At 36.9% G+C, this 22107-nt stretch overlaps 1 protein-coding gene across 2 annotated transcripts in view; it reads left to right on the forward strand.

Annotated features, from left to right (window-relative positions):
- Positions 1 to 22107, forward strand: part of pcxa (pyruvate carboxylase a) — a 114964-nt gene that overhangs the window by 86182 nt on the left and 6675 nt on the right. For both annotated transcript variants that reach the window (XM_089123757.1, XM_039694009.2), the window contains exons 11-18: positions 6253 to 6397; positions 7447 to 7536; positions 8016 to 8237; positions 9198 to 9354; positions 10505 to 10745; positions 10949 to 11198; positions 17436 to 17680; positions 21849 to 22028. In XM_089123757.1, the coding sequence (XP_088979883.1) occupies positions 6253 to 6397; positions 7447 to 7536; positions 8016 to 8237; positions 9198 to 9354; positions 10505 to 10745; positions 10949 to 11198; positions 17436 to 17680; positions 21849 to 22028 (1530 nt within the window). The remainder of the gene's footprint in view (positions 1 to 6252; positions 6398 to 7446; positions 7537 to 8015; positions 8238 to 9197; positions 9355 to 10504; positions 10746 to 10948; positions 11199 to 17435; positions 17681 to 21848; positions 22029 to 22107) is intronic.

Consider the following 22107-nt stretch of genomic DNA (forward strand, 5'->3'; position numbering starts at 1 on the left):
GGGTTGGTTGTAACACAGTGTTACAACTAAGCCGCCAAATGACAATGATAATCAAATGAAAACGGAGCCACACAACTTTTCAGGTTTGAGTATTATTTATAGACATTTAACTTTGTTGGACTTTCACAAACAATGTTGGAATTTAAAATGTTTAAAATTTAGTGTACTATGAATGATAACTTGTTTATTTATTAAAAATATGGCTTTTTTTATGTAATAAAAAATGTAATTTTTATTTTGAGCTCATTTGTATTATTATTACTGTTATTATTATTATTAATCATAATAATTGTACATGCAGCTGCCACACACTAATTTAATTGCAATATTTATAATTGTTTTTATTATTATTTATTGCAAAAATGCGCAGCCCATTTCTACCTCTCTATCCATGATATTGATCCATAACAAAAGGATGATTGTCTATTCAGATGCACAAACAATATCAAACTATACAAATAAAATAGTACTGAATTATGTGTGTTACACACAAGTGTTACAGCTAACCCCTCTGTCTGTTACAATTAACCCCGCAAAAGTGTTCATTTGTAGCAGAGATGTGTATGTTGCTTGTGTAAAAAAAAAAAATCTAAACCTAATTATTTTTTAATGAATTGAGCCAAAAACAAAATGCGTTAGGTTGTGCCCCGCTCTCCCCTATATGTTCTTATTATAGTAATTACAATTACTTTGTAATAACTAGGTACTAACCCTGAACCTACCCCTAACCCATGTACTTACCTTATATTAGCCAGTACTTTCTAAGTACTGTACTGTAAAGGAAACGTTACCAAAATAAATGTTCAAAAATGAAATAGTTAAACTGCATAAATAAATAAACTTCCAGATATAAATAAAACAGTAACCGCTTTCACAGTAATGTTCAATTTGTTAACTAATAATGAGCAAATATAAGCAATACTATGAGTTTGTTTACCACCGAAATTACTTTCAAGTTGTTATATTGAGGTGCAATTCTTGCATAGTGTGCCTTTAACACATTTAGTTTTGTTTGTCTAAAATGAAGGTCTTGGTCCAGCGGTTTGACTATTGCTGTTGATGCAAGTGGTCAGTGGTTCAAATCCCACAGTCTGTACTAATTCATGAGAGAGTTCTTCTTATAAGCTGATCTGTATAATCATCTTATGAGCGTGAGGCTAATGCAGCTTTACACTCCCAGCAAAGTTGAGAAGCAGAGAAGGAGCCAAAGATGTTCAGTCCAAGTTGCACTTTTTCTCAGTTTCTCATGTTCTATCTCTGATTCCCATATTCTTCTTTGTTTTTCTGGGCTCTGTGATTTTAGGTGAGCGTGAGTCACTCATGCAGGTCTATATATAGAGGCCCAGGCATAGCTTAGCGGGCCGCATTCAACATTGCCAGTAGCCCAGCTCCACACACTTGGAGCAAGTAACCAGTGGGCTCGGAGTCTGCTAAACCTTACTGCGGCTGACGTATCAGACTCCAGATTTGGCTCAGTTAAATTATGTCTCCGACTATGACAAATCATGAATAATACATTTAAGTACCATAAGACAAAGATGAATGATTCATGCGTGTGTGTACATTGCACCTGCATAAAGAAACTGCAACTGCTGGATGAAAACCACAACTAATTGCTGTGAAAGAGTGATTCCCGAGCAGAGGTGCGTGCACCTCAGGGGACACCTAAGCGGGTTACTGTAAGATTGTAGTTTCTTATACCTGTAGGAGAGAATTTAAAACCTAAAATATTCGAGCTGTAATAAATTGGTTAAAACAATACGTGTGGTTTGACTTCAAGAAAAATATGAACTATTGCTCATGTTTGGGTTCACTAAGATTTTTTATTTTATTTTATTTTTCAGAAATGATGCATTGAAATGATCAAAAGAGACAGTAAAGACGTTTACGTTGTTACAAAAAAAAAGACAAATGTAAAAAAAAAAATGCTGTTCCTTTCTTTATAAAATAAAATTTATCAAAGTAAAATTGGGGAAAAAATGTATTGTGGTATATCCACAGAAATGTTAATTAGCAACAATTAAACAACATTTATAATAATACATTTGATCACCAATTCAGTATATTAGAATAATGTCTGATAAAGGGAGTTAAAGGGAGCTGAAAAATGACATTTTAACATAAATTAAAATAGAAAACGATTACTTTAAATTGTAATGATATTTCACAGTATTATTGTTTTTAATATATTTTTCATCAAATAAATGCAGCCTTGGTGAGCGTAAGATACTTCTTTCCAAAAGATTTCATAAATACAGAACGGTAGTGTTTGTGTATATACACTATTCCCAAAAATGCACAGAACATGCAAACGTAATATTTACATAATATAACAATCACTCTTTCAATTTGAGAAATTAATTTCATGTATTTCTGAAAGAGGTTTTTGCTGCTGGTGCCCTTCTCATTCACATTTGTACAAATGATGATGTATTTTGTTCATGGGTGATATTTCATACTGGTTGAGGGTTGAAAGATAATAAACAAATGTCTTGAATTTAGTTAACGCCTTGTGGATTTTGTTTATGAATGAATTTGTTGTTAGGTCTTTTCTCAGTCGATTGTCAACTTGTGGAAGACCTCATTATAATAATGATAGATTTCAATGTGAATATAAAATGAATTAAGAGCAACACATTTCTAGTTGATGTTTTTTAAAGCATATTTGGGCTTTTCTAATGAGGCTGTGGAGACACAAAAGTTTCGAATGCAGAGAAAACCCGAGTGGACTTGAGATTTCGGCACCATGGACAGTCAAACTGGTTCAATCTGTGAGACTATGTTGTGATATTGCCATCTGTACTTCCATCTGTCTGTTATGCAGGTCCCATGGCTGGATAGTTGGCAATGCAACTGCTCATTTTAATCTTGCTTTCTTCGATGAGCCTGCTCCTTATTTCTAAATGTACAAATCCATACAGGTAGCCATGAAAATATCCATACCTCTCTCTGCTTAAATGATATGATAATAAAAATTTGAAACCAGTGGTTTATTTACAACAGTCTTCCAGAACAGTACAACCAAAATATTGTGCATATTTCGGAGGACTGTTTGCACAAAGGCTGATGCTAAAAAGTGGGGCAATTGACCCTTCGTTAAGTCCCGCCCTCCATAGTTACTGTTGCTACGCCTGTCAAGCTTTCACGCCTGGCACGTCTATTTCAGTGTGTATGCACCGGTGTCAGACATTCCCAAGGAGATAATTACTAATTTTTGGTGAACATGTGAAATATTTGAGAGAGCCAGACTAAAGGGACTACAGTATGCATTCGAGGGATATATATTCACGACATAATATGCAATCGAGTATAGAATAATTTCATAAAATTTGAAGCTAAAGCCTATCGTCCCGCCTCATGCGCTGACCGTTCAACTGGGAAACACAAATTGAGGAACAGCTGTGTTCGTGCACAGCAGGGTAAGTGAATGTGAAAATAATCTAATATTTATAAATCAAACTGCTTATCCGTAAATCTTGTGTAATAACACTAACACCGGGAGAGCCGCGATCGGATTGGGTTAAAGTTACTCAGTCAGGAGCAGGCCGTCGATTAACAAAACACTGAAATATATTTTAAAGTGTGTCAGTGAGCCTGAAAGTATTCCTGCTGTTATTATTTTTGATGCTGAAATTATATTCCCATTAAAATATAATCTTTTTTTGTTCAAATATATGAAAAAATACTTGAATTTTCACGGAGCTACAGTATAAAGTACATTATACAGTTAAACTATTTGCACAACAATCCAGTATTTATGATTACTATAATAAATTAAAATAATTTGAGAACAAAAATGGCTAAAATACGGTGAATATAATGTGCTGTGGAATGCATACTGTTTTCAAAAAGTTTGTAAAAGTTTGTAATGAGCAGGGATTTGGTCTGCTATTCTCCGGCAGTCAGAAGAATCTGGGTCAGGGTGCTGGCGGATTAGAACTGACTCTTTCCAACTCTCAATTCTTGGGAGAAGATTTGGACTCAGCCTCTTTCTTTCTTTTTTTCTTTTTTTTTTTTTTTTGTCTTCCTCATCCTCAATATTTTCTTTTCGAAATGTTTCTCTTAAAGGGCATATTGCTGGTTAGAGGACCCAACGAGTCAATGTATGTGAAAAATAATGTAAGAACTAGATTTTATTTAAAATATACTTATAGATATGCTACAGAAGCTTTTGGATTTGTTTTTATGAGAGAGTTTTACTTTTGTGTCTGAAAATGGGCGTGGTTGACGTAACGGGCGGGAGAGCAGTCGATTCACACAACAGGAAAACAATGGATCGCAATGACTTTTTGGACGCTGAGGAAATTCTTGTATGACGGACCACAGCCATACAATAATGAGCCTGCTATGCTGCCAAGAGAGCAGGATTATGTTACAGAATGGTCAGACACATTTAGTTGTGGTGTGTGGAGAACCAGTGGAGAATAGGACAGGTGTCTTGGAGAGAGATGTGCTTATAGATACACGTTCGCTAACGATATACACTGTGTGTGCTCACAATATTGTACAGATTATCATCGTATTTCAGGCCAGCAGACATTAGTATGTTTAGGGTAGATTTATACTATTAAATGTATAAAAACTATACTTGAGTACATGCATTTTTAATACTATATTATTTTTTTCACTTGGGTTATAACATAAACAAAAAAATTAAGATTTGAATATTTAAACAACCTAGTAATTTTGTTTGCCTCTATTTACAGTAGGGCATGACTACGTATATCACACTATTTGATGCCGTTGGTATAGTATACGACGATCAATATTCTTGCTTCGGCATCCCATGTTGAACTCCATCATATCGCCGGGATGATAATCCTCCGATTTGAAGTGAACGCTACACAAGACCGCGTTTCGTGAAGCCGATGCAGAAGAGAAATCCCTTCTATTCACCTGCACAAACCGCACCTGGCACCAAAGATATACGCTATAGCACCGGTACTGTCCCTTTTCTTGTTATGGAAACCTGTGGACTTGATGTCCTGACAGGCAGGAGTTTTTGCAACCTCCACAAGCACAATAATTTACCATGACGATGATAAATTGAAATACAAAAAACTATTTCATGGCCGCTCTCACTGAATACCAGCCTGTACTAAGCTGAGGCTCCCTGACGTGACGTAAAATGATGAGTAGTCGTTTTTACGAGTAGTCCAAGAAACACACACTTTATCTACTAAATGAGTGCCCTTAACTAAATGTTGTTTTAAAACTTGCATTAACTTTTCATATTGTATTTTCATAGAAGGTTATATATTTACTTATAGGTTAGAAGGTTATCTCTGCTTCTCTGGGTTCTAATCCACACTCGTAGTTTTTTTACCCTCATCAAAACGAGAATGTTTTTCAGTGGTTGTATAGCAATATACACTGATATATATTAGATCTCACATACGACCAATTAAACCCAAAGTACCGTAACATTTTTGGTCAGACATCACATCTTTGTATACATTTTATTTATTTACATCAATAAGCTGCAGGAAATCGTCTTTGAAAACATGACCTTCGCGAAAGAGAAAAAAGAATGAATGCGTCACTGTAACCAGCACTTTTGAAAATGCCCTTCCGAGTGCGTCTCTGTCCCCAGCACATTTCAAACCAAACTGACGCCCATGCAGGTGGGTGTAAGGGGTGCAAAAGCCAAGCAGCAAAAAAATAGAGCTTCGTTTAACACTTTGCTGATTCTGTAAGTCTCACATCTGTACCCTTTCCAACTCACTCCAATCATCATCTGATTTCATACTCTTTCTCCAATGTCTATCTGAACCTTTATTATTTCCTCTGCTCCTGCTGCCATCAGTGTCCAGAATCGACAGTCTGGCTAATGGTTTCTGGAAATTTCTTCATGTTCAGCTGTTTTAGCTCAGAGTAGCGGACTATATAGAGAATGCAGGACTTTAGATGTACAGTATTGCTTTATTGTGTGTCTTTGTGCTGTTACAGTGAGCACAGCTTACTCAGTGACCCAAGCCTAATTTGCTCACACTCAAAGGCAGGTTTGATAGTGATGGAAGGGAGTATTGAGTGTTTAGATAATGTTATTGATTTTAGAACTGCCTACTGAATAGCCCATGTGCCCTGTGTAGAACCATTAGCACCTAAGCTCAGAGTGTATGTGAGCGCAGTCTTGGATTGGGCTTCATCTCTCAAGAGCTTCCCACTCTAGGCTCTCTCTGCAGCTCTCAGCTCATCGGTTCCTCAAAACTAGTTAAAAATGGATTTGTCTGCTCTCTTTTCTCTCTCCAGACGAACATCCCGTTCCTCCAGAACGTGCTGAGCAATAATCAGTTCCTGAATGGGACGGTAGATACTCAGTTCATCGACGAGAATCCAGATCTCTTCAACCTTAAACCTGTGCAGAACCGCGCACAGAAACTGCTTCATTATCTAGGTAACCAGGATGATTCAATGAGCAAATTAATTCACAAATGTGTTTGACTGAATTTAAATATGCACTTTTGATTTGTGATATTTTATACAAGGGCATATTGCAGGTTAGAGGACAATAGGCCCTATCATTTTTTTTTTAAATTTTTTTTTTTTTGCCAATAGGCATTTCATCCACTAGAATTGATTTTCAGATGTATTTTTTTTTCTAACCATAAAACAAAGCATGTTGTCGTTTTATGTCAAATACCTCAATTTCAAGTAGCTCTAAATAATACACACAAGATGTCAGAAAACAATAAACACCCTTGCAAGAGCATTAATTGCACTAATTGAAAAAGAACCATATTTAGTATTAAAGTACCATATGTAAATTATGCTTATTTTTATGTTTTATTTTTTAAATTTTTTTTTTAACTACATTAAAATATAATTCCAATAAGTTCTTGGAGCTAAAACCTAAAGATGAAGTGACTTTGCTGTCACTCGGTGTCTTATTTTGACTTATTTTAGAATGCTCTAAATTACAGTTTTTTCCATTCATTTCTATGGGTGCCCATTTTTGACCCAAATGCAAGATTAAGGAGCTTTTTTTCACCCACTTAACATTGTAGAATTGAGTAAAAAAAAAAAAGTGTGTGTTCAGGATGCAAACTTAAGAAAAGTAGCCAAGTCTTGTACCGCTCAGATCAAGGGAAGTATTTTTTAAAAATAAATAAACTATTTTGCCCACATTTGTCCAGAATACGATTTTAGGGTTAAATTGTAATAATATTTCACAATATTCCATTGTATTTTTGATCAAATAAGCGCAGCCTTGGTGAGCATCAACTTTTGAACTGTAGTGAACACTTGAACAAAAAATTTGTTATACCATCCCTGCTCTCAGCAGCCCTTTACAAAGTTTCGTGTCAAGTCAAGAGCCAACACCTTTAAAGTAATGTGGGCTGCGCACTTTCCATTCCACTTGACCAATCCACTCAGTGTGCCAGCAGAGGTGGATTTGAAGCAGTTTGTACTTTTTGTGTGTGATTGCCTTTGCTCGTCATTCAGGGCATGTTATGGTGAACGGCCCAACTACTCCAATACCTGTCAAGGCTAAGCCTTCCGCCATCGATCCGGTCATCCCACTAGTACCCCTCGGTAAGAAACGCACGCACTTATCTTATCTCACATTCACACACTGTCAGTTTCTCACACTGCAAACTCACTATAAGCTGCATTTGCACTTAGTTGTCATGATATTTCATTGATGCACTGCTGAAGCCGTGTTTTAGAGTATATTTACGTCTTACGGAAGGTGGTCATAATTCATCCTTCCCCCACAGTCTTTCTTGAAGTTATCCATGACTACATATGAATCTACAGCGGGGGAAGATAAAATTAAGGCATTTGTTTACAAAATAGCCCCTCCAGCACTTTTCATCGTCGTGCTCTGGGAAAATACTTAATCCTTTCTGGGTAATATGTCTATTGAGATGCATGTTGTTGTGCATTCGTGTCTGTATGTGAATAATAGCGCTGATAAAAATTAATTTTTTCTTTGTAGTCCCACGCAGTGTGGTGTATGTGATGATGTCTGTATTATTAATTGGCCGTGTGTTTGTGTACACACTCTGCAGGTGAGCCACCAGTGGGTTTCAGGGATGTGTTGCTGAGAGAGGGTCCAGATGGTTTTGCGAAGGCGGTGCGTGCCCACCAGGGTCTGCTGCTCATGGACACTACGTTCAGAGACGCCCACCAGTCCCTCCTGGCCACTCGCGTACGCACTCACGACCTTAAACGGATCGCACCTTTTGTGGCTCACAACTTCAGCAACCTCTTCAGCGTGGAAAACTGGGGAGGTGTGGTACTAGTTAGACTCTATTGTTTTCTTTTCTTCCTTATGCTTTCTCTCTCTCTGTCTCTCCCCTTCCCCCTCACTCCGTTTTTTGCCTTACTGCTGTGCATGCTAGCTGATAACCCACCCTACTATTCTCTAGCTTGACTCACTCCTCTCATTCGAAGTGAATAACACGAGAGCGATCAAAAATACCTGGTTTTGATCGATTTTTGATCCTTTACGTCTTGTACTTATAAGGACTATATATTTTGTTAAAAATAAGAACAATTTCATTGTCGAATGGTTGGATGATTTCGATAATAAAAACATTTCAAGCTTTTCTTTTTTTTTTACTAAAGATGAATAGACTATTTAATGACTGTAAATGTCTTTTCTCAGATCAGGTGGGATAAATGCTAAATTTGCCCTTTAATATATATATAAAAAACTACTACTAGCAAAACTCAATGTATTTTTAGATATTGTAATATGAACATCCAGTCAGCAGTGTTGTTATTAAAACTATTTAAAAAAAAATGTTAATTGAAATTAAGTTGAAATGAAATAAAATATGTAAATGCATATATCTAAAATAAGTTTGTTGAAGTACTAAAATGACTAAAACTGGAATAAAGATCTAATAAATCTAATAAAAATAACAAAAGGATGTAGCAAAATTACAAAAAAATCAACGTCAATTAAAATGAAAAATAAAAGTAATTCAAAATATTATTAAATAATATATAAATTTATAACAGAAATAACACTACCAATCATAATTTAACCTTTGTAAATGTTGAATGACGCTGTTGCATTTGACTAGCAGCAAGGGTCTCAGAAGATGTGCGTTACGTTCGTTTCAGGAATGAAAATATGGAAGTATGATTCAATGAGAAGGTGCTTTACACGCTTTAATGCTGGATATTCTGATTCTCTTACTTACATTTATTTGCTTTTTCCTTTTATTTGTGTCTTTCAACAGGTGCCACATTTGATGTGGCAATGCGTTTCCTGTGTGAGTGTCCCTGGAAAAGGCTGCAGGAGTTGAGGGCTCTGATGCCAAATGTGCCTTTTCAGATGCTTCTGAGAGGTGCCAACGCTGTTGGATACACAAACTACCCTGACAATGCCGTCTTCAAGTCAGTCATGTGCTATCTTACACCACAACCTGCTTACAGTCTGAATGAACTTCTCAAATGCTAATCTTTTTACAGACAGGAATTCCAAGGAATTGCATGTTCTGATTCAGATTACACTTACAGTAATGATTCTTTTTGTGCTTTTGAGGAAGCACTTGAGGAATCAAGTGGGGAATTCTTCCACATCAGCAGAAGAATGCAGACATTAACAAATGAATGGAAAAATCATTGGGTTCTGACTCTGGCCCTAAGCACCATTCAGATTGCTTTTAATTCTTATTAGGATGTGGAGCTGGGGAGCATTGCTGCTCATTTAGTGGCTTTGTGAAATGGCTCATAAAATGGCTGCTACCAATTTTCTATTCAGCATTTCCAGTGGCGAAATACACAAATGTAAATCTTATAGATAAAAATCTTGCATAATAAACTCTTTGCAAAATTAGCTAATTACATTTTACTTGGTCCTAATACTTGCTTAAGGTAGAAGAGCAAAGCTAGTATTGATATGCTATTATAGTATTTATTAAAATTTGAATTATCTTTTATTTTTATAATATCCGTTTTTATTTTACTTTCAGCAATTATGTTAAAAGATTTGCTCACTTTAAAATGAAAATTAGAACATGATTTACTCACCCTCAAGCCATCCTTGGTGAATATGACTTTTTTTTCAGACGAATACAATCAGAGTTATGTTAAAAAATATCCTGGCTCTTCCAAGTTTCATAATGGCAGAGGATTGTAACCAAAAGATTGAAGTTTAAAAACGTGCATTCACTCCTGTGGGAAGCAAAACAATGAGTTTGTGTAAGAAAAATATTAATATTTAAAATTCAAGCTTTTACTAGAATATATATATTTTCTTGTCAAACTCTGATTGTATTTGTCTGAAAGAAGAAGGTCAAATACACCTCGGATGGCTTGAGGGTGAGTAAATCATGGGCTAATTTTGATTTGAAAGTGAACTCCTTTTAAGTGCTTTTGTCATTTGTATTAATTTTTATAAATATTTCTGATTAGCTTTTGAGGTTTAAATATATTTTACGTTTTAAGCTTTTATATCTAATATATATTTTATTTATTATATTATTATACCAAGAATGATATCAGTGACTCATCATGACCATATAATTTCCTCTGTTTTTGTTAGGTTCTGTGAGGTGGCCAAAGAAAATGGTATGGACATCTTTCGTGTGTTTGACTCGTTGAACTATGTTCCCAACATGCTCTTGGGGATGGAGGCAGCAGGTGCAGCAGGAGGTGTGGTGGAGGCGGCCATCTCGTACACCGGCGACGTTTCTGACCCCATGAGGACGAAATATTCTTTAGACTACTATCTCAATCTAGCAGATGAGCTGGTCAAGGCTGGAACGCACATCCTTTGCATCAAGGTAGTGTTTTGTTTATTTTTTATGTGGTGTTTTTTATCCATTTGTCTGTTTTGTTAACCTTAACTCTTGCTCACTCTTTCATCTCGACTGCTGCTCCCACTCTGCCTCCACCCACACATAAAATACCACTGCATCACTGTCTCTGTTTGTTTATAGTGAACTTCTCTTACTTTACTTTCTCTTTCTGTCTCTCTGCTCTGCAGGATATGGCGGGTCTTCTGAAGCCTGACTCTGGCCGTTTGCTGATCGCCTCGCTAAGGGACCGGTTCCCAGACGTGCCGATTCACGTGCACACTCACGACACCGCAGGGGCTGGAGTGGCTGCCATGCTGGCGTGTGCGGAGGCCGGAGCAGACATTGTGGACGTGGCAGTTGACTCCATGGCAGGAATGACGTCCCAGCCCAGCATGGGTGCCATAGTGGCATGTGCCAAAGGCACCAAACTCAATACTGGTGAGGACTGTCAATCAAACTGTGTCTTGTTAGAACTGATATACAATATATTATTTGATGGATGGATGATGGATGGTGGATGGGTGGATGGATGAATGGATGGATGGATAGGCAGGTGGATGGATGGGTGGGTGGATGGATGGATGGGTAGATGGATAGATGGATGGATGGATAGATGGATGGGTAGATGGATAGATGGATGGGTAGATGGATAGATGAATAGATGGATGGGTAGATGGATGGATGGATGGATGGATGGATGGATGGATGGATGGATGGATGGATGGATGGGTAGATGGATAGATGGATGGGTAGATGGATAGATGGATGGGTAGATTGATAAATGGATGGGTAGATGGATAGATGGATGGGTAGATGGATAGATGGATGGGTAGATGGGTAGATGGATGGATGGGTAGATGGATAGATGGATAGATGGATGGGTAGATGGATAGATGGATAAATGGATGGGTAGATGGATAGATGGATGGGTAGATGGATAGATGGATGGGTAGATGGATGGATGGATGGATGGGTAGATGGATAGATGGATGGGTAGATGGATAGATGGATGGGTAGATTGATAAATGGATGGGTAGATGGATAGATGGATGGGTAGATGGATAGATGGATGGGTAGATGGATGGATGGGTAGATGGATAGATGGATGGGTAGATGGATAGATGGATAAATGGATGGGTAGATGGATAGATGGATGGGTAGATGGATAGATGGATGGGTAGATGGATAGATGGATGGGTAGATGGATAGATGGATAAATGGATGGGTAGATGGATGGGTAGATGAATAGATGGATGGGTAGATGGTTAGATGGATAAATGGATGGGTAGATGGATAGATGGATGGGTAGATGAATAGATGGATGGGTAGATGGTTAGATGGATGGGTAAATGGATAGATGGATGGGTAGATGGATGGGTACATGGGTAGAGATGGATAGACCGAGCGAGGGAGATAATAGAACCGCTAGGTATCCCCACTCTGGCATCTCATTGGTCCAAAATCTCCACAAAACTGTAAACTAAATTAAACATCAAATATGGTCATATTGACTTAGAATGTTGTGGGACTCAGTTTTGCATTCAGTGAGGAAACAAAGTTTGTTGCTGGCAACTTTGTCTCATCCTGGTTAGGACATGGTGTTATAGAGATAAATTGGTTGTTTTGTTTTCCGTGAATATAAAACAGTTCCTCATTTATTTTAGTTTGCCTGTTTTTTCCATGATACAGCTCATCACTCGTTTTCCAGGTCATGTATTAAGGGGAACATGATGTGAACATTCTTTTTCTATCATAAAAGCTATTATCATATCTTTATGCATGAGAAAAAATTACTCCTCACCCTTATACCACAAGCCAAAATACTCTTCATGGTTTTTAATATTCAACACACCTGTTTTGCATTTTTGTTTTTTTCAACTGCTGTTCCTCATTTCATGCAATTGCTCCCACACTTTCATTCTCTTAATATTTATTTCCCCTCCTTCATAATCCAGTTGTGAATGAGGTCATGGGAAGTCAGCTGAAAAAGGAAGAAAAGCAAACAGAGCAGAGCAGTAGTGGTAATGAAAGAAATGAAAAAATTATAACACGACATGTCCAGTCAGCTATAGAAGGAAAAGAAAAATTGTTGGGGTGAATGAAAAGAGTAGAGAGAGAAGGGTCAGAGCGGATAGACATCATTTGGATGTTGGTGGCTGACCCATTGACTTTTCCTTAATAGTGACATTACTGTAGCTGCTGGTGCTTAACCTTCACTGATGAGCCTCATGCCCCGTTGGGCCTCCTCGCCGTAGGGTGTGTGTGTTTATGGCCAGAGACTGTGGAGTGTGGTCAATCTGTGGTGGACCATCTGTCCTACCACGGGTCACTGCCTCACCTGCCGCTGTAGTGACCAATGGCATAAAAATCTACCTAATGGCTGATTCACGTTGCAAATGTCAACATTTCTGTCATCCTAAAGTTGTCTGTGGACTGTTTAATTAACTTCAAACATGCAAGAGTACTGTTATTGTGAATATCAACATGGCTGAGATTCAATTGTTGAAACTGATTCCATATGACTAGGGATAAATTGATTTTAATATTCTGGTCAATACTAATGAGCTGATCATTATTTTCATGTTTGGACCAGTATTAAAATTAAATACAATTCTCTATTGTTTTAAATGATACAAGTGAATTTAGGCATCACAGCTTTTTAATGTACAATATGGAAAATTAATATTTTTCTTTTGAGATTTACTGAAGATTGCATTTAACAGTGTTATTGAGTTATTAGTTTTTGTAAAAATTCAATTTGAGGTAAGTGTTAGATGATGGTAAAGGTAATCCAAATACAGAAATATGATAAAATAACAATTGGATATTCAATATCGACCAATACTGATAAATTCAATTCTCTAATACCTGCTGATTGCCGATATGTTTCTGATCGGGACTCTTGGAATTAGTGGTCACAAAATGTGTAGCCGATAAGTGTCTGAACGTTTAATTTCACCGTGCAGATGGTCAAGAGCTTCAGGTCTCCATCTTTATTTATTTCCTGTCTTTTTTGAACAGTTCTTCTGTTAAACAGAGATAGTAATTTGTAAATGAAAAGGTATTACAGTGTTTGTCTCTCTATTATTATTAATAGAATAGCATAAAATAATTTATTCTATACTATCAGCATTTAGTAAATATGCATTTTTACTGTATTTAGATAAGTCTTTGAATATCTAATAAACATTTCATTGCAGCATAGGTTATTTACTGTCTATATATGTATATATATATATGTGTGTGTGTGTGTGTGTGTGTGTGTGTGTGTGTGTGTGTGTGTGTTTGTGTGTATTTTATATATATATATATATATATATATCTTCCACAAGAACTCTCAGATTTCATCAAAAAGATCTTTATTTGTGTTCTGAAGATGAACAAACATGAGGGTGAGTAATTAATGACAGAATCCCTAGACAACACATTAATGTATTAATGTATTCTATGAAAGTCCATGCTTTATGTATACAGACATCCCAAGTCTCCCGGAAGTTCCGGGAGTCTCCCGCATATTAATAGCGTCTCCCTGATGCCCGCAAATTAGTTAAAATCTCCCGGAATCTAGAGCGAGACATACTGCGCGCATAACATACATAGCGCGCTGCGCGTGCACTGTACAGAGGGAGAGACCGAGTGTGCCTCGCGAACGCGAAAGTTAGCCCTCCCTCCCACCCAAGATCCTGTTACCGAAATATACCTCCCGGAAATGAATTCTTGCAGGTTGTGATGTCTGTGTATAGATACTTCCCCATCCCGTGGGTGTGTGACTTTGGCAGTATATGAAACACATCAGAGCGGTCACATGATGAGGTGTTCATACTATTGTTAATTCATTTTTATTCCCTTAAGATTCACCCGTTACCCCCTCATTCTCAGTACCTCACATTTCTTTGGTTTTCCCTCCAGGATGCGTTTCCTAGGTAATTGAATTGTTTGCAGGTTGTCAGGATTCCTATGGCAGTGTTATTGTAGTCTCTGTCTCTTTACACACAGTTTTGTTGCCATATGCAACATCCAGTATTAATCACCTGTTCACAGCTTTTTAAAACAAGCTGCCGTATGTGTTGATGTGAAAAGGAAGAGACAGCGCTGACACATGCTCGATTCTTATTACACTAGAGTACACAAGGCATTGATATTCCTCAAACATGCCATTTGTTCTCTCCTGCTGAACCTGCGCCTGAACCTTTCAACATAGATAAAAAATGAAACTTAAGATTAAAATGTGTAAATCTCCCCTCGACTTACATTGATGGAATGTTCACAATTTAAAAACTAAGTTGTAATAATTGTATTTACATAGTGAATTCTGATCAGCTACAACCCAGTGTGTTTTATAATTGTTAAATAAAATAAGAAATAACATTTTCCATATCAAGTAGCATACCAAGTTTTTTTTTTTTTTTTTTACAGCTAAAATATCTGGAAGCGGCTGACACCAGAAACCTCACACTTTCATGTTACAATGATCTCCACCTCAGAGCCCTCTCACATTTACACTTTCAAGTATCACATTATGTGTTGATTCTAATGCACAGCTGACAAAAAAAAACAAGATTTAGTTTGTTGTTGACTATAACATCTTTTAGTTAACTGTCCATTCATCCATCCATCCATCGACTATCTATCTATCTAGATATCAGATAGATACCTGTCTATATATTTGTCTGTCTGTCTAATATTTTTTCATCTATCTATCTAATATTTCTAATCCATCTATCCACCTATCTATCTGTCTGTCTGTCTGTCATATCTATCCATTTTTTGTTTTGCCTATTCATCCATCCATCCATCCAATTTTTCTAATCTATCTTTCCATCCTTCCTTCATACATCCAGCATCCATCCATCATCCATTTATCCACTCATCTATCTATCAATATTTCTTATCTACCTGTCTGTCTGTCATGTCTATCCATCTTTTGTTCTGCCCATTCATCTATCCATCCATCCATCCAATATTTCTAATCTATAAATCCTTTCTTCATACATCCAACATCCATCCATCCATCCATCCATCATCCATCCAATATTTCTTATCTATCTATCCATCCATCCTTCCTTCATATATCCAACATCCATCCATCCAATATTTCTAATCTATCTATCCATCCTTTCTTCCTTCATCCATCCATCAATCCAATATTTCTAATCTATCCATCCTTCCTTCATACATCTAACATCCATCCATCCATCCAATATTTCTAATCTATCTATCCATCCTTCCTTCATACATCCAACATCCATCCATCCAATATTTCCAATCTATCTATCCATCCTTCCTTCATCCATCCATCATCTATCTATCTATCTATCTATCTATCTATCTATCTATCTATCTATCTATCTATCTATCTATCTATCTATCTATCTATCTATCTATCTATCTATCTATCTATCTATCTATCTATCTATCTATCTATCTATCTATCTATCTATCTATCTATCTATCTATCTATCTATCTATCTATATTTCTTATCTGTCTGTCTGTCTGTCATATCTATCCATCTTCTGTTCTGCCTATTCATCCAATCAGTCCATCCATAATTTATTGAATTTTTAAAACATATTCAGGTAATAACCATGACACCTAAAAATATACTTTTCGGTCTTTTGTTTATCCCTATTTTACAGGGAAAATAAATCCTTATTTTGCAAACGTTTCCACAGTAAATGATGCAAATACAGAATTGAATTGAAAAAAAGGAGAAATTAAAAGTTTAAAGTTCCTCTGCAAAAACATGCCAAGTTGTCAGTGAGGATTTGTTGTGTGAAACTACTTATCGGTCTATCAGATGGATGGATAGACATGGATAACATCCTGTCATCTTTCCAATTCTCCTTCAACTTTCTCTCTCACCTTGTCATTTTCTAATCCGCCTTTCTCACTCACTCTATCAATCTCTCATTGTCCGGCTCCGGTCCCTCCGCCTCCCATAGTCCCTTTCTCTCTCTCTTCTTCTGTTCAAGACAGTTCATCACTGTAAAGGCCGTGTGGCCAGAGATCGATGCCGAGCTGACTGACGTGTGCTGATTGATCAGGCTTCATGGGGAGGAGCTGGACACGCTGCTTTTACACCATAACATCAATAGCGCCTAATAGCTTGTAGTCGGGGTGGCAGCAAGAAAAATGCACGCAAGCGAGTTTTATGAGGGCGTCGTCTCTCGTCCTGCCGTCGTTCTCCGCCGGGTGCGCGCACACGTTAGATCGTGTTTGTGCGTGTGTTATCTTTTGCACAGGAAAACTATTGTGATCACAGCGATGGGCAATTAGTAAGGATGAGGGAGCCAAACGAGCATGTAAACTCTGTTGCAAGTGGCGCGCCTCATTGATTGATTAATTGACTGACTGCCGCTGGTAAATGATGAAGCCGTGAGTGGCAGGAAGCAATCTATGCTCCGCCACATATTCCCTGCTTCGACCACATACAGGCCCCTGTGTGCTGAGCTTTTCGAGGACTGATTAAAAGCTTTGGAAGGATGCCTGATTAGCCAGTGCAGTCTGTTAAAGAGACAAGGACTTTCATTATTTCTGATTAAATATTAATGTCAAACAGTCATTTGTTGTGCTACTTGTTCTCAGATTGCTTATTCCTCTTGGTAGGCTAATGATCTCTCATCCTGTCTGTCTTTTGTTCTTTCTCTTTCTCTTCACCCACAATTCTTTCTCAGGCATCTCTCTTGAGAAGGTCTTTGACTACAGTGAGTATTGGGAGGTGACCCGAGGCATTTATGCTCCATTTGACTGCACCGCCACCATGAAGTCTGGGAATTCTGATGTCTATGAGAACGAGATCCCAGGTGGCCAGTACACCAATCTCCACTTCCAAGCACACAGTATGGGGCTGGGGAACAAGTTCAAGCAGGTGAAGAAAGCCTACGCAGAAGCCAACAAGCTGCTTGGTGACCTCATCAAGGTGAGCAATTCTCTTTGTTTTCATATTTAAACCTATTTTTTCGTAATTTGTAATGGATTCTAACAGGATGCTACAATCAGGTTGTCCCATTTTTCATCCCATAGCGAAATTAATCTTTAGCAATAATGCTACTATGCATTATGGACCTACTATGAGCTCAGAAGCTGTAATATAATACTAAAAAACAATAAAAAAAACTTTAAAGGTGTTAACATTTACATTGTTCTGTGAAACTTTGTGGGCAAAATCCTTACAATAGCAATCCACGTGATCGAGAATCACAAAAGATTTCTCCAAGCAGCGGGTTCAAGCTTCTTGGTTTGAAAGTGACTTCTATGTGAACACAACTGACCTTTTTTGCGTCCAAATTTCACTGTGACAGCGCCTTTAGAGCCGAATTTACAGTGACAAACTACAAGTGAATTTGAATATTGAGCAAAAGTTCATTTATTTCAGTAATTCAACTTAAAGGTGAAACTAATACATTAAATAGACTCATTACATGCAAAGTGAGATATTTCAAGCCTTTATTTGTTATAATATTGATGATTATGGCTTACAGTTATGAAAACCCCAAATTCAAAATTAGAATATTGTGTAAAGTTGTCATAACTGTAAGCCATAATCATCAATATTATAACAAATAAAGCTTGAAATAACTCACTTTGCATCTAATGAATCTATTTAATATATTAGTTTCACCTTTATGTTGAATTACTGAAATAAATTAACTTTTACAGGATATTCTAATTTTTCGAGTTTCATCTGTATAGTAACCATAAACTTGTATTGACTCATCATAGATGGGGTCAAAATTACAGCACAAAAGTGGTGAACACTGACTCCCATGAAGCATTGTGCATATTTGTATATATCAGCTGGTTATTTTGTAAAATATATTTTATTTTATACTTCTAAATGACTGTTAATCAGTAGTTTTATATTGTGCAATTGCTTTCACTGCCATTTCATTGTGCTTCATGTAAATATAGATATTTTTTTAAGTTTAGATGAATGTTGTAGTTTATAATGTAGTAAGAGTTGGTTTTGTTTTTTCATGAAGCTGATTTTCTGTATACAGTAATTCTTTATTAGAAATCCATTTGGAGAAAATTTATTGAAAAAAAAATTAAGGCCGTAAAAAAGTATGGCGTAATTTTTGCACTATTCTGTGATTGTCAGACGAGGACAATGAAATTTCTCATGAAATGCCATATTGCTTTTGAACATGATGACTGGAAAATATCAGTGCAGTAGTACATGAAGTGGTGTGCATGGTGTCGTGATGAACCCTTTTAACCCTTCGTGTGTGTCATTGCTTATAATAATCCAGATCCTCATGAGGCTAGTCTTTATATGGTGAAAAGACACCACACATTTTAGCTAATTATTTCCTCAGTTGTTATATTTCACACGCTTGAAAACAGAGTCGTGATGTTGTCAAATGATTTTTCAGTGAATCATTCCTTTTACTGTCACTCGTGTCCTGTTCCTTGCTTGCCGATATTAATGTTAGGCATGTTCAAAAGTATTGTTATAATTTGAGTTATTTTGGTCAAATGCAATGTGCAAATGTGTAGCACCAATTTCCCCTCTTACAAAATATTCATTTTTTACTACAATTGTGCTTGTTAAATCTGATGCACATTATCTATTCAAAGGATTTGTTGGACAGATTGGTTTAAAAATGTCCTGCTACCTCCTTGAATGCCCTTATACACCTATAAAATAGATGTTTTTGCTACAAGAGTTTGCCGTTTTCCTTTAAATTTGCACTGGAATTGATTCTTAATTCTCTTTTTTTTCTGTGGAATTTGAAAAAAAGTGTGATCTGGCCCTTAATCGCTTCAAAACACTCTAGCTCTTCAAATAATAAAAGCCATCTCCGAAGAGAAGGCTTAATAGCTTTTAAAAATTTGTCAGTCATCTGAGAAGTCTGGCATAAGATATAATTATCAGCATAAAATCCACTCAAGCCTTTAGTGTCTTGGATACTAAAGATAAATATAACATTTTAGTTATATTTCTGAGAGGCTGGTGTATCTCCATGAACAAAATATATATTTTATAAGCATTGAGCAGAATATATATTTTAGATTTTACCATTTCTCTTACGCTCATCTCCCGTTTTAATCATTTTTACTTTCACTAGGTCCGTTGAGTGTGACAAATAAAGATTTTCATGATGATGATAATAATAAATAATTGTTTATTTATATAACAAATAACATCTCTTTGCAACTTATTAAAAATACTTTTCTCTTTATACTATTAAATATTATATTATGATTGCACATATAAATAGTAAAGTATTTCATCTAGTCTCTTACTTAAGTCTACATAATAGATGCATGCTTAATGATTATAAAATAATGAGCAAAATTCTGATTTTGGTTTTAGATTGATGTCAATCCAATATCATGTCACAACACATGTAATTATCCCAAAGGTATTTTGTGTCAACTACTCTTAAGGAGAAAAAATCTATTCTGTTATAATAAATATTAAAAGGTCTAGATGTCATTTGTATCTAAAGTCCCCCTGTGGTCAAATCAAGTTAATGTTGTTCATATGTTTATATGGTGTTTTTTAATGTGCTTTAAGACAAACCATGTGCAAAGTCATAAGTCAACACCATTTCTGAGTATTTTCTCCGATTCTGAGATGGCGAACGGGAACATGGTTTATGTAACCTTAGCCACAAATTATTAGCTGTTTGATAACGTAGTCTAGCCAAAGGCTAATCAAATTCATTACCGTTATGTGTACGACGTTATAAAGAGCGATACATAAAATGCATTCCCATTCTGATACATCAACTTGTAGTCGAGCCTGCATGAGTGAGTGGAGGCTCATTTGCATATTCATGTTCCACATATTCTAAATAAACCACAGGTGTAGAGTTACATTCATGTTATGAATGGACACAGAGGAAAAAAGATGTTTAAATGTGTCATTTTGGTGATCAAAGATTCAATGATCAAAAATATTGACTACAGGGAAACTTTAACTCTAGGAATAATTTAGAATATTAACTGCTGTAGAATATGTTTTGATCAATATTAATATGATGTGCAACCACAGGTAGTCAGCTAGACAGTGGAAATACGTGGTTAACCAATATTCAGTCTGGCTCTGTTTACTTAAAATCCAATTTCATATTCTGTACTTCCTGTTATAATCCAGATCATTTTTAGATTTCTACTCCATAAGCATTCCTCTCAGAGATTTAAATCAGATTCCCCCCCTTCATTGCATTTAAAGTTGGAGGCCAATCATGAAATATGAGATTAGCAAATAAGTGCATGCTTTAGATTCATGAAGAAGGTCTGTTTTTTCTCTTGATCCATCAGTGAATGGAATATTTAAGATTCATACGCCGTAATTATCACTTGACCACCACAAACGTGCAGCTTAAATCGCTTGTATGCAATAGGGCTTAATTATCACCCCCTGCTCTCAAAAGGGTCTCACCCTCACTCTTGAAATCATGAGCATTGTGGACCTGAGAGCTCCTCTCTGAATCACAGATTTAATTGCTCGTTCTCCTCTCTCTTTCCTCCTCCTCATCCCTCTTATTCCATTGCAACCGTCTCAATCTCCAGATGAAATTGAATAAAAATAACTTGGGCAGAAAAAAAAAAAAAAAACGGGGCAGAAAAGAGGAGTGAATAAATAATCCTGTCCCTGTCTCCTATGGCCCAGAGACGGATCAACTGGGAAGAGCTTTAAGGAAAGCTTATCTGTTGTATTTCAGAGAGGCTCTGACTGATCTCCTCCAATCAAAGGCGTCTGTGAGCGTTTGGTCTTGCCTTGCTGCTTTTCATTTCCCTGGGCTTAATTAAATGATCGAAGATAGTCGGCTTTCTGTCCTCGGAGTCCCCTCGCTGTTAATATTGTCAATATCGAGGCTGAGCGGTGCGCTGCTTAACAAGCGACAGTTAGCGCTGGGTTTCATTAGTCTGTTCTGTTCTCTCGGTTTCTTACATTTTTCTCCCTTTTGTCCTTACGACACAAATGTTATCTACTCCCTAAGCCGTGTTTCTGTCTCCTCTCTTACTCGTGCTTTAGTTTAGGTGGAGAGATGAGATGTATCGATGGAGGCCTAAGCAAGCATGTCTTTTCATTTCTCACTTTTATCTGTCCTTCTCTCATCCCCTCCGTTCAGGTGACACCCTCCTCTAAGATTGTGGGCGATCTGGCACAGTTCATGGTGCAGAACTCTCTGACTCGGGCAGAAGTGGAGGAGAGAGCGGATGAGCTGTCTTTCCCCCTCTCCGTGGTCGAATTCCTGCAAGGACACATCGGCATCCCCTACGGAGGATTCCCGGAGCCCTTCAGGTCAAAGGTACGACATGCACAGCGCATTTATCACTCAATCTGCTGAAATACAACTAGTGTGACCAGATGCCTTATTACGTAAATGC

This window comes from Pimephales promelas, chromosome 19 (genome assembly GCF_988280905.1).
Source record: "Pimephales promelas chromosome 19, fPimPro1.hap1.1, whole genome shotgun sequence".
NCBI classification, from domain to species: Eukaryota; Metazoa; Chordata; class Actinopteri; order Cypriniformes; family Leuciscidae; genus Pimephales; species Pimephales promelas.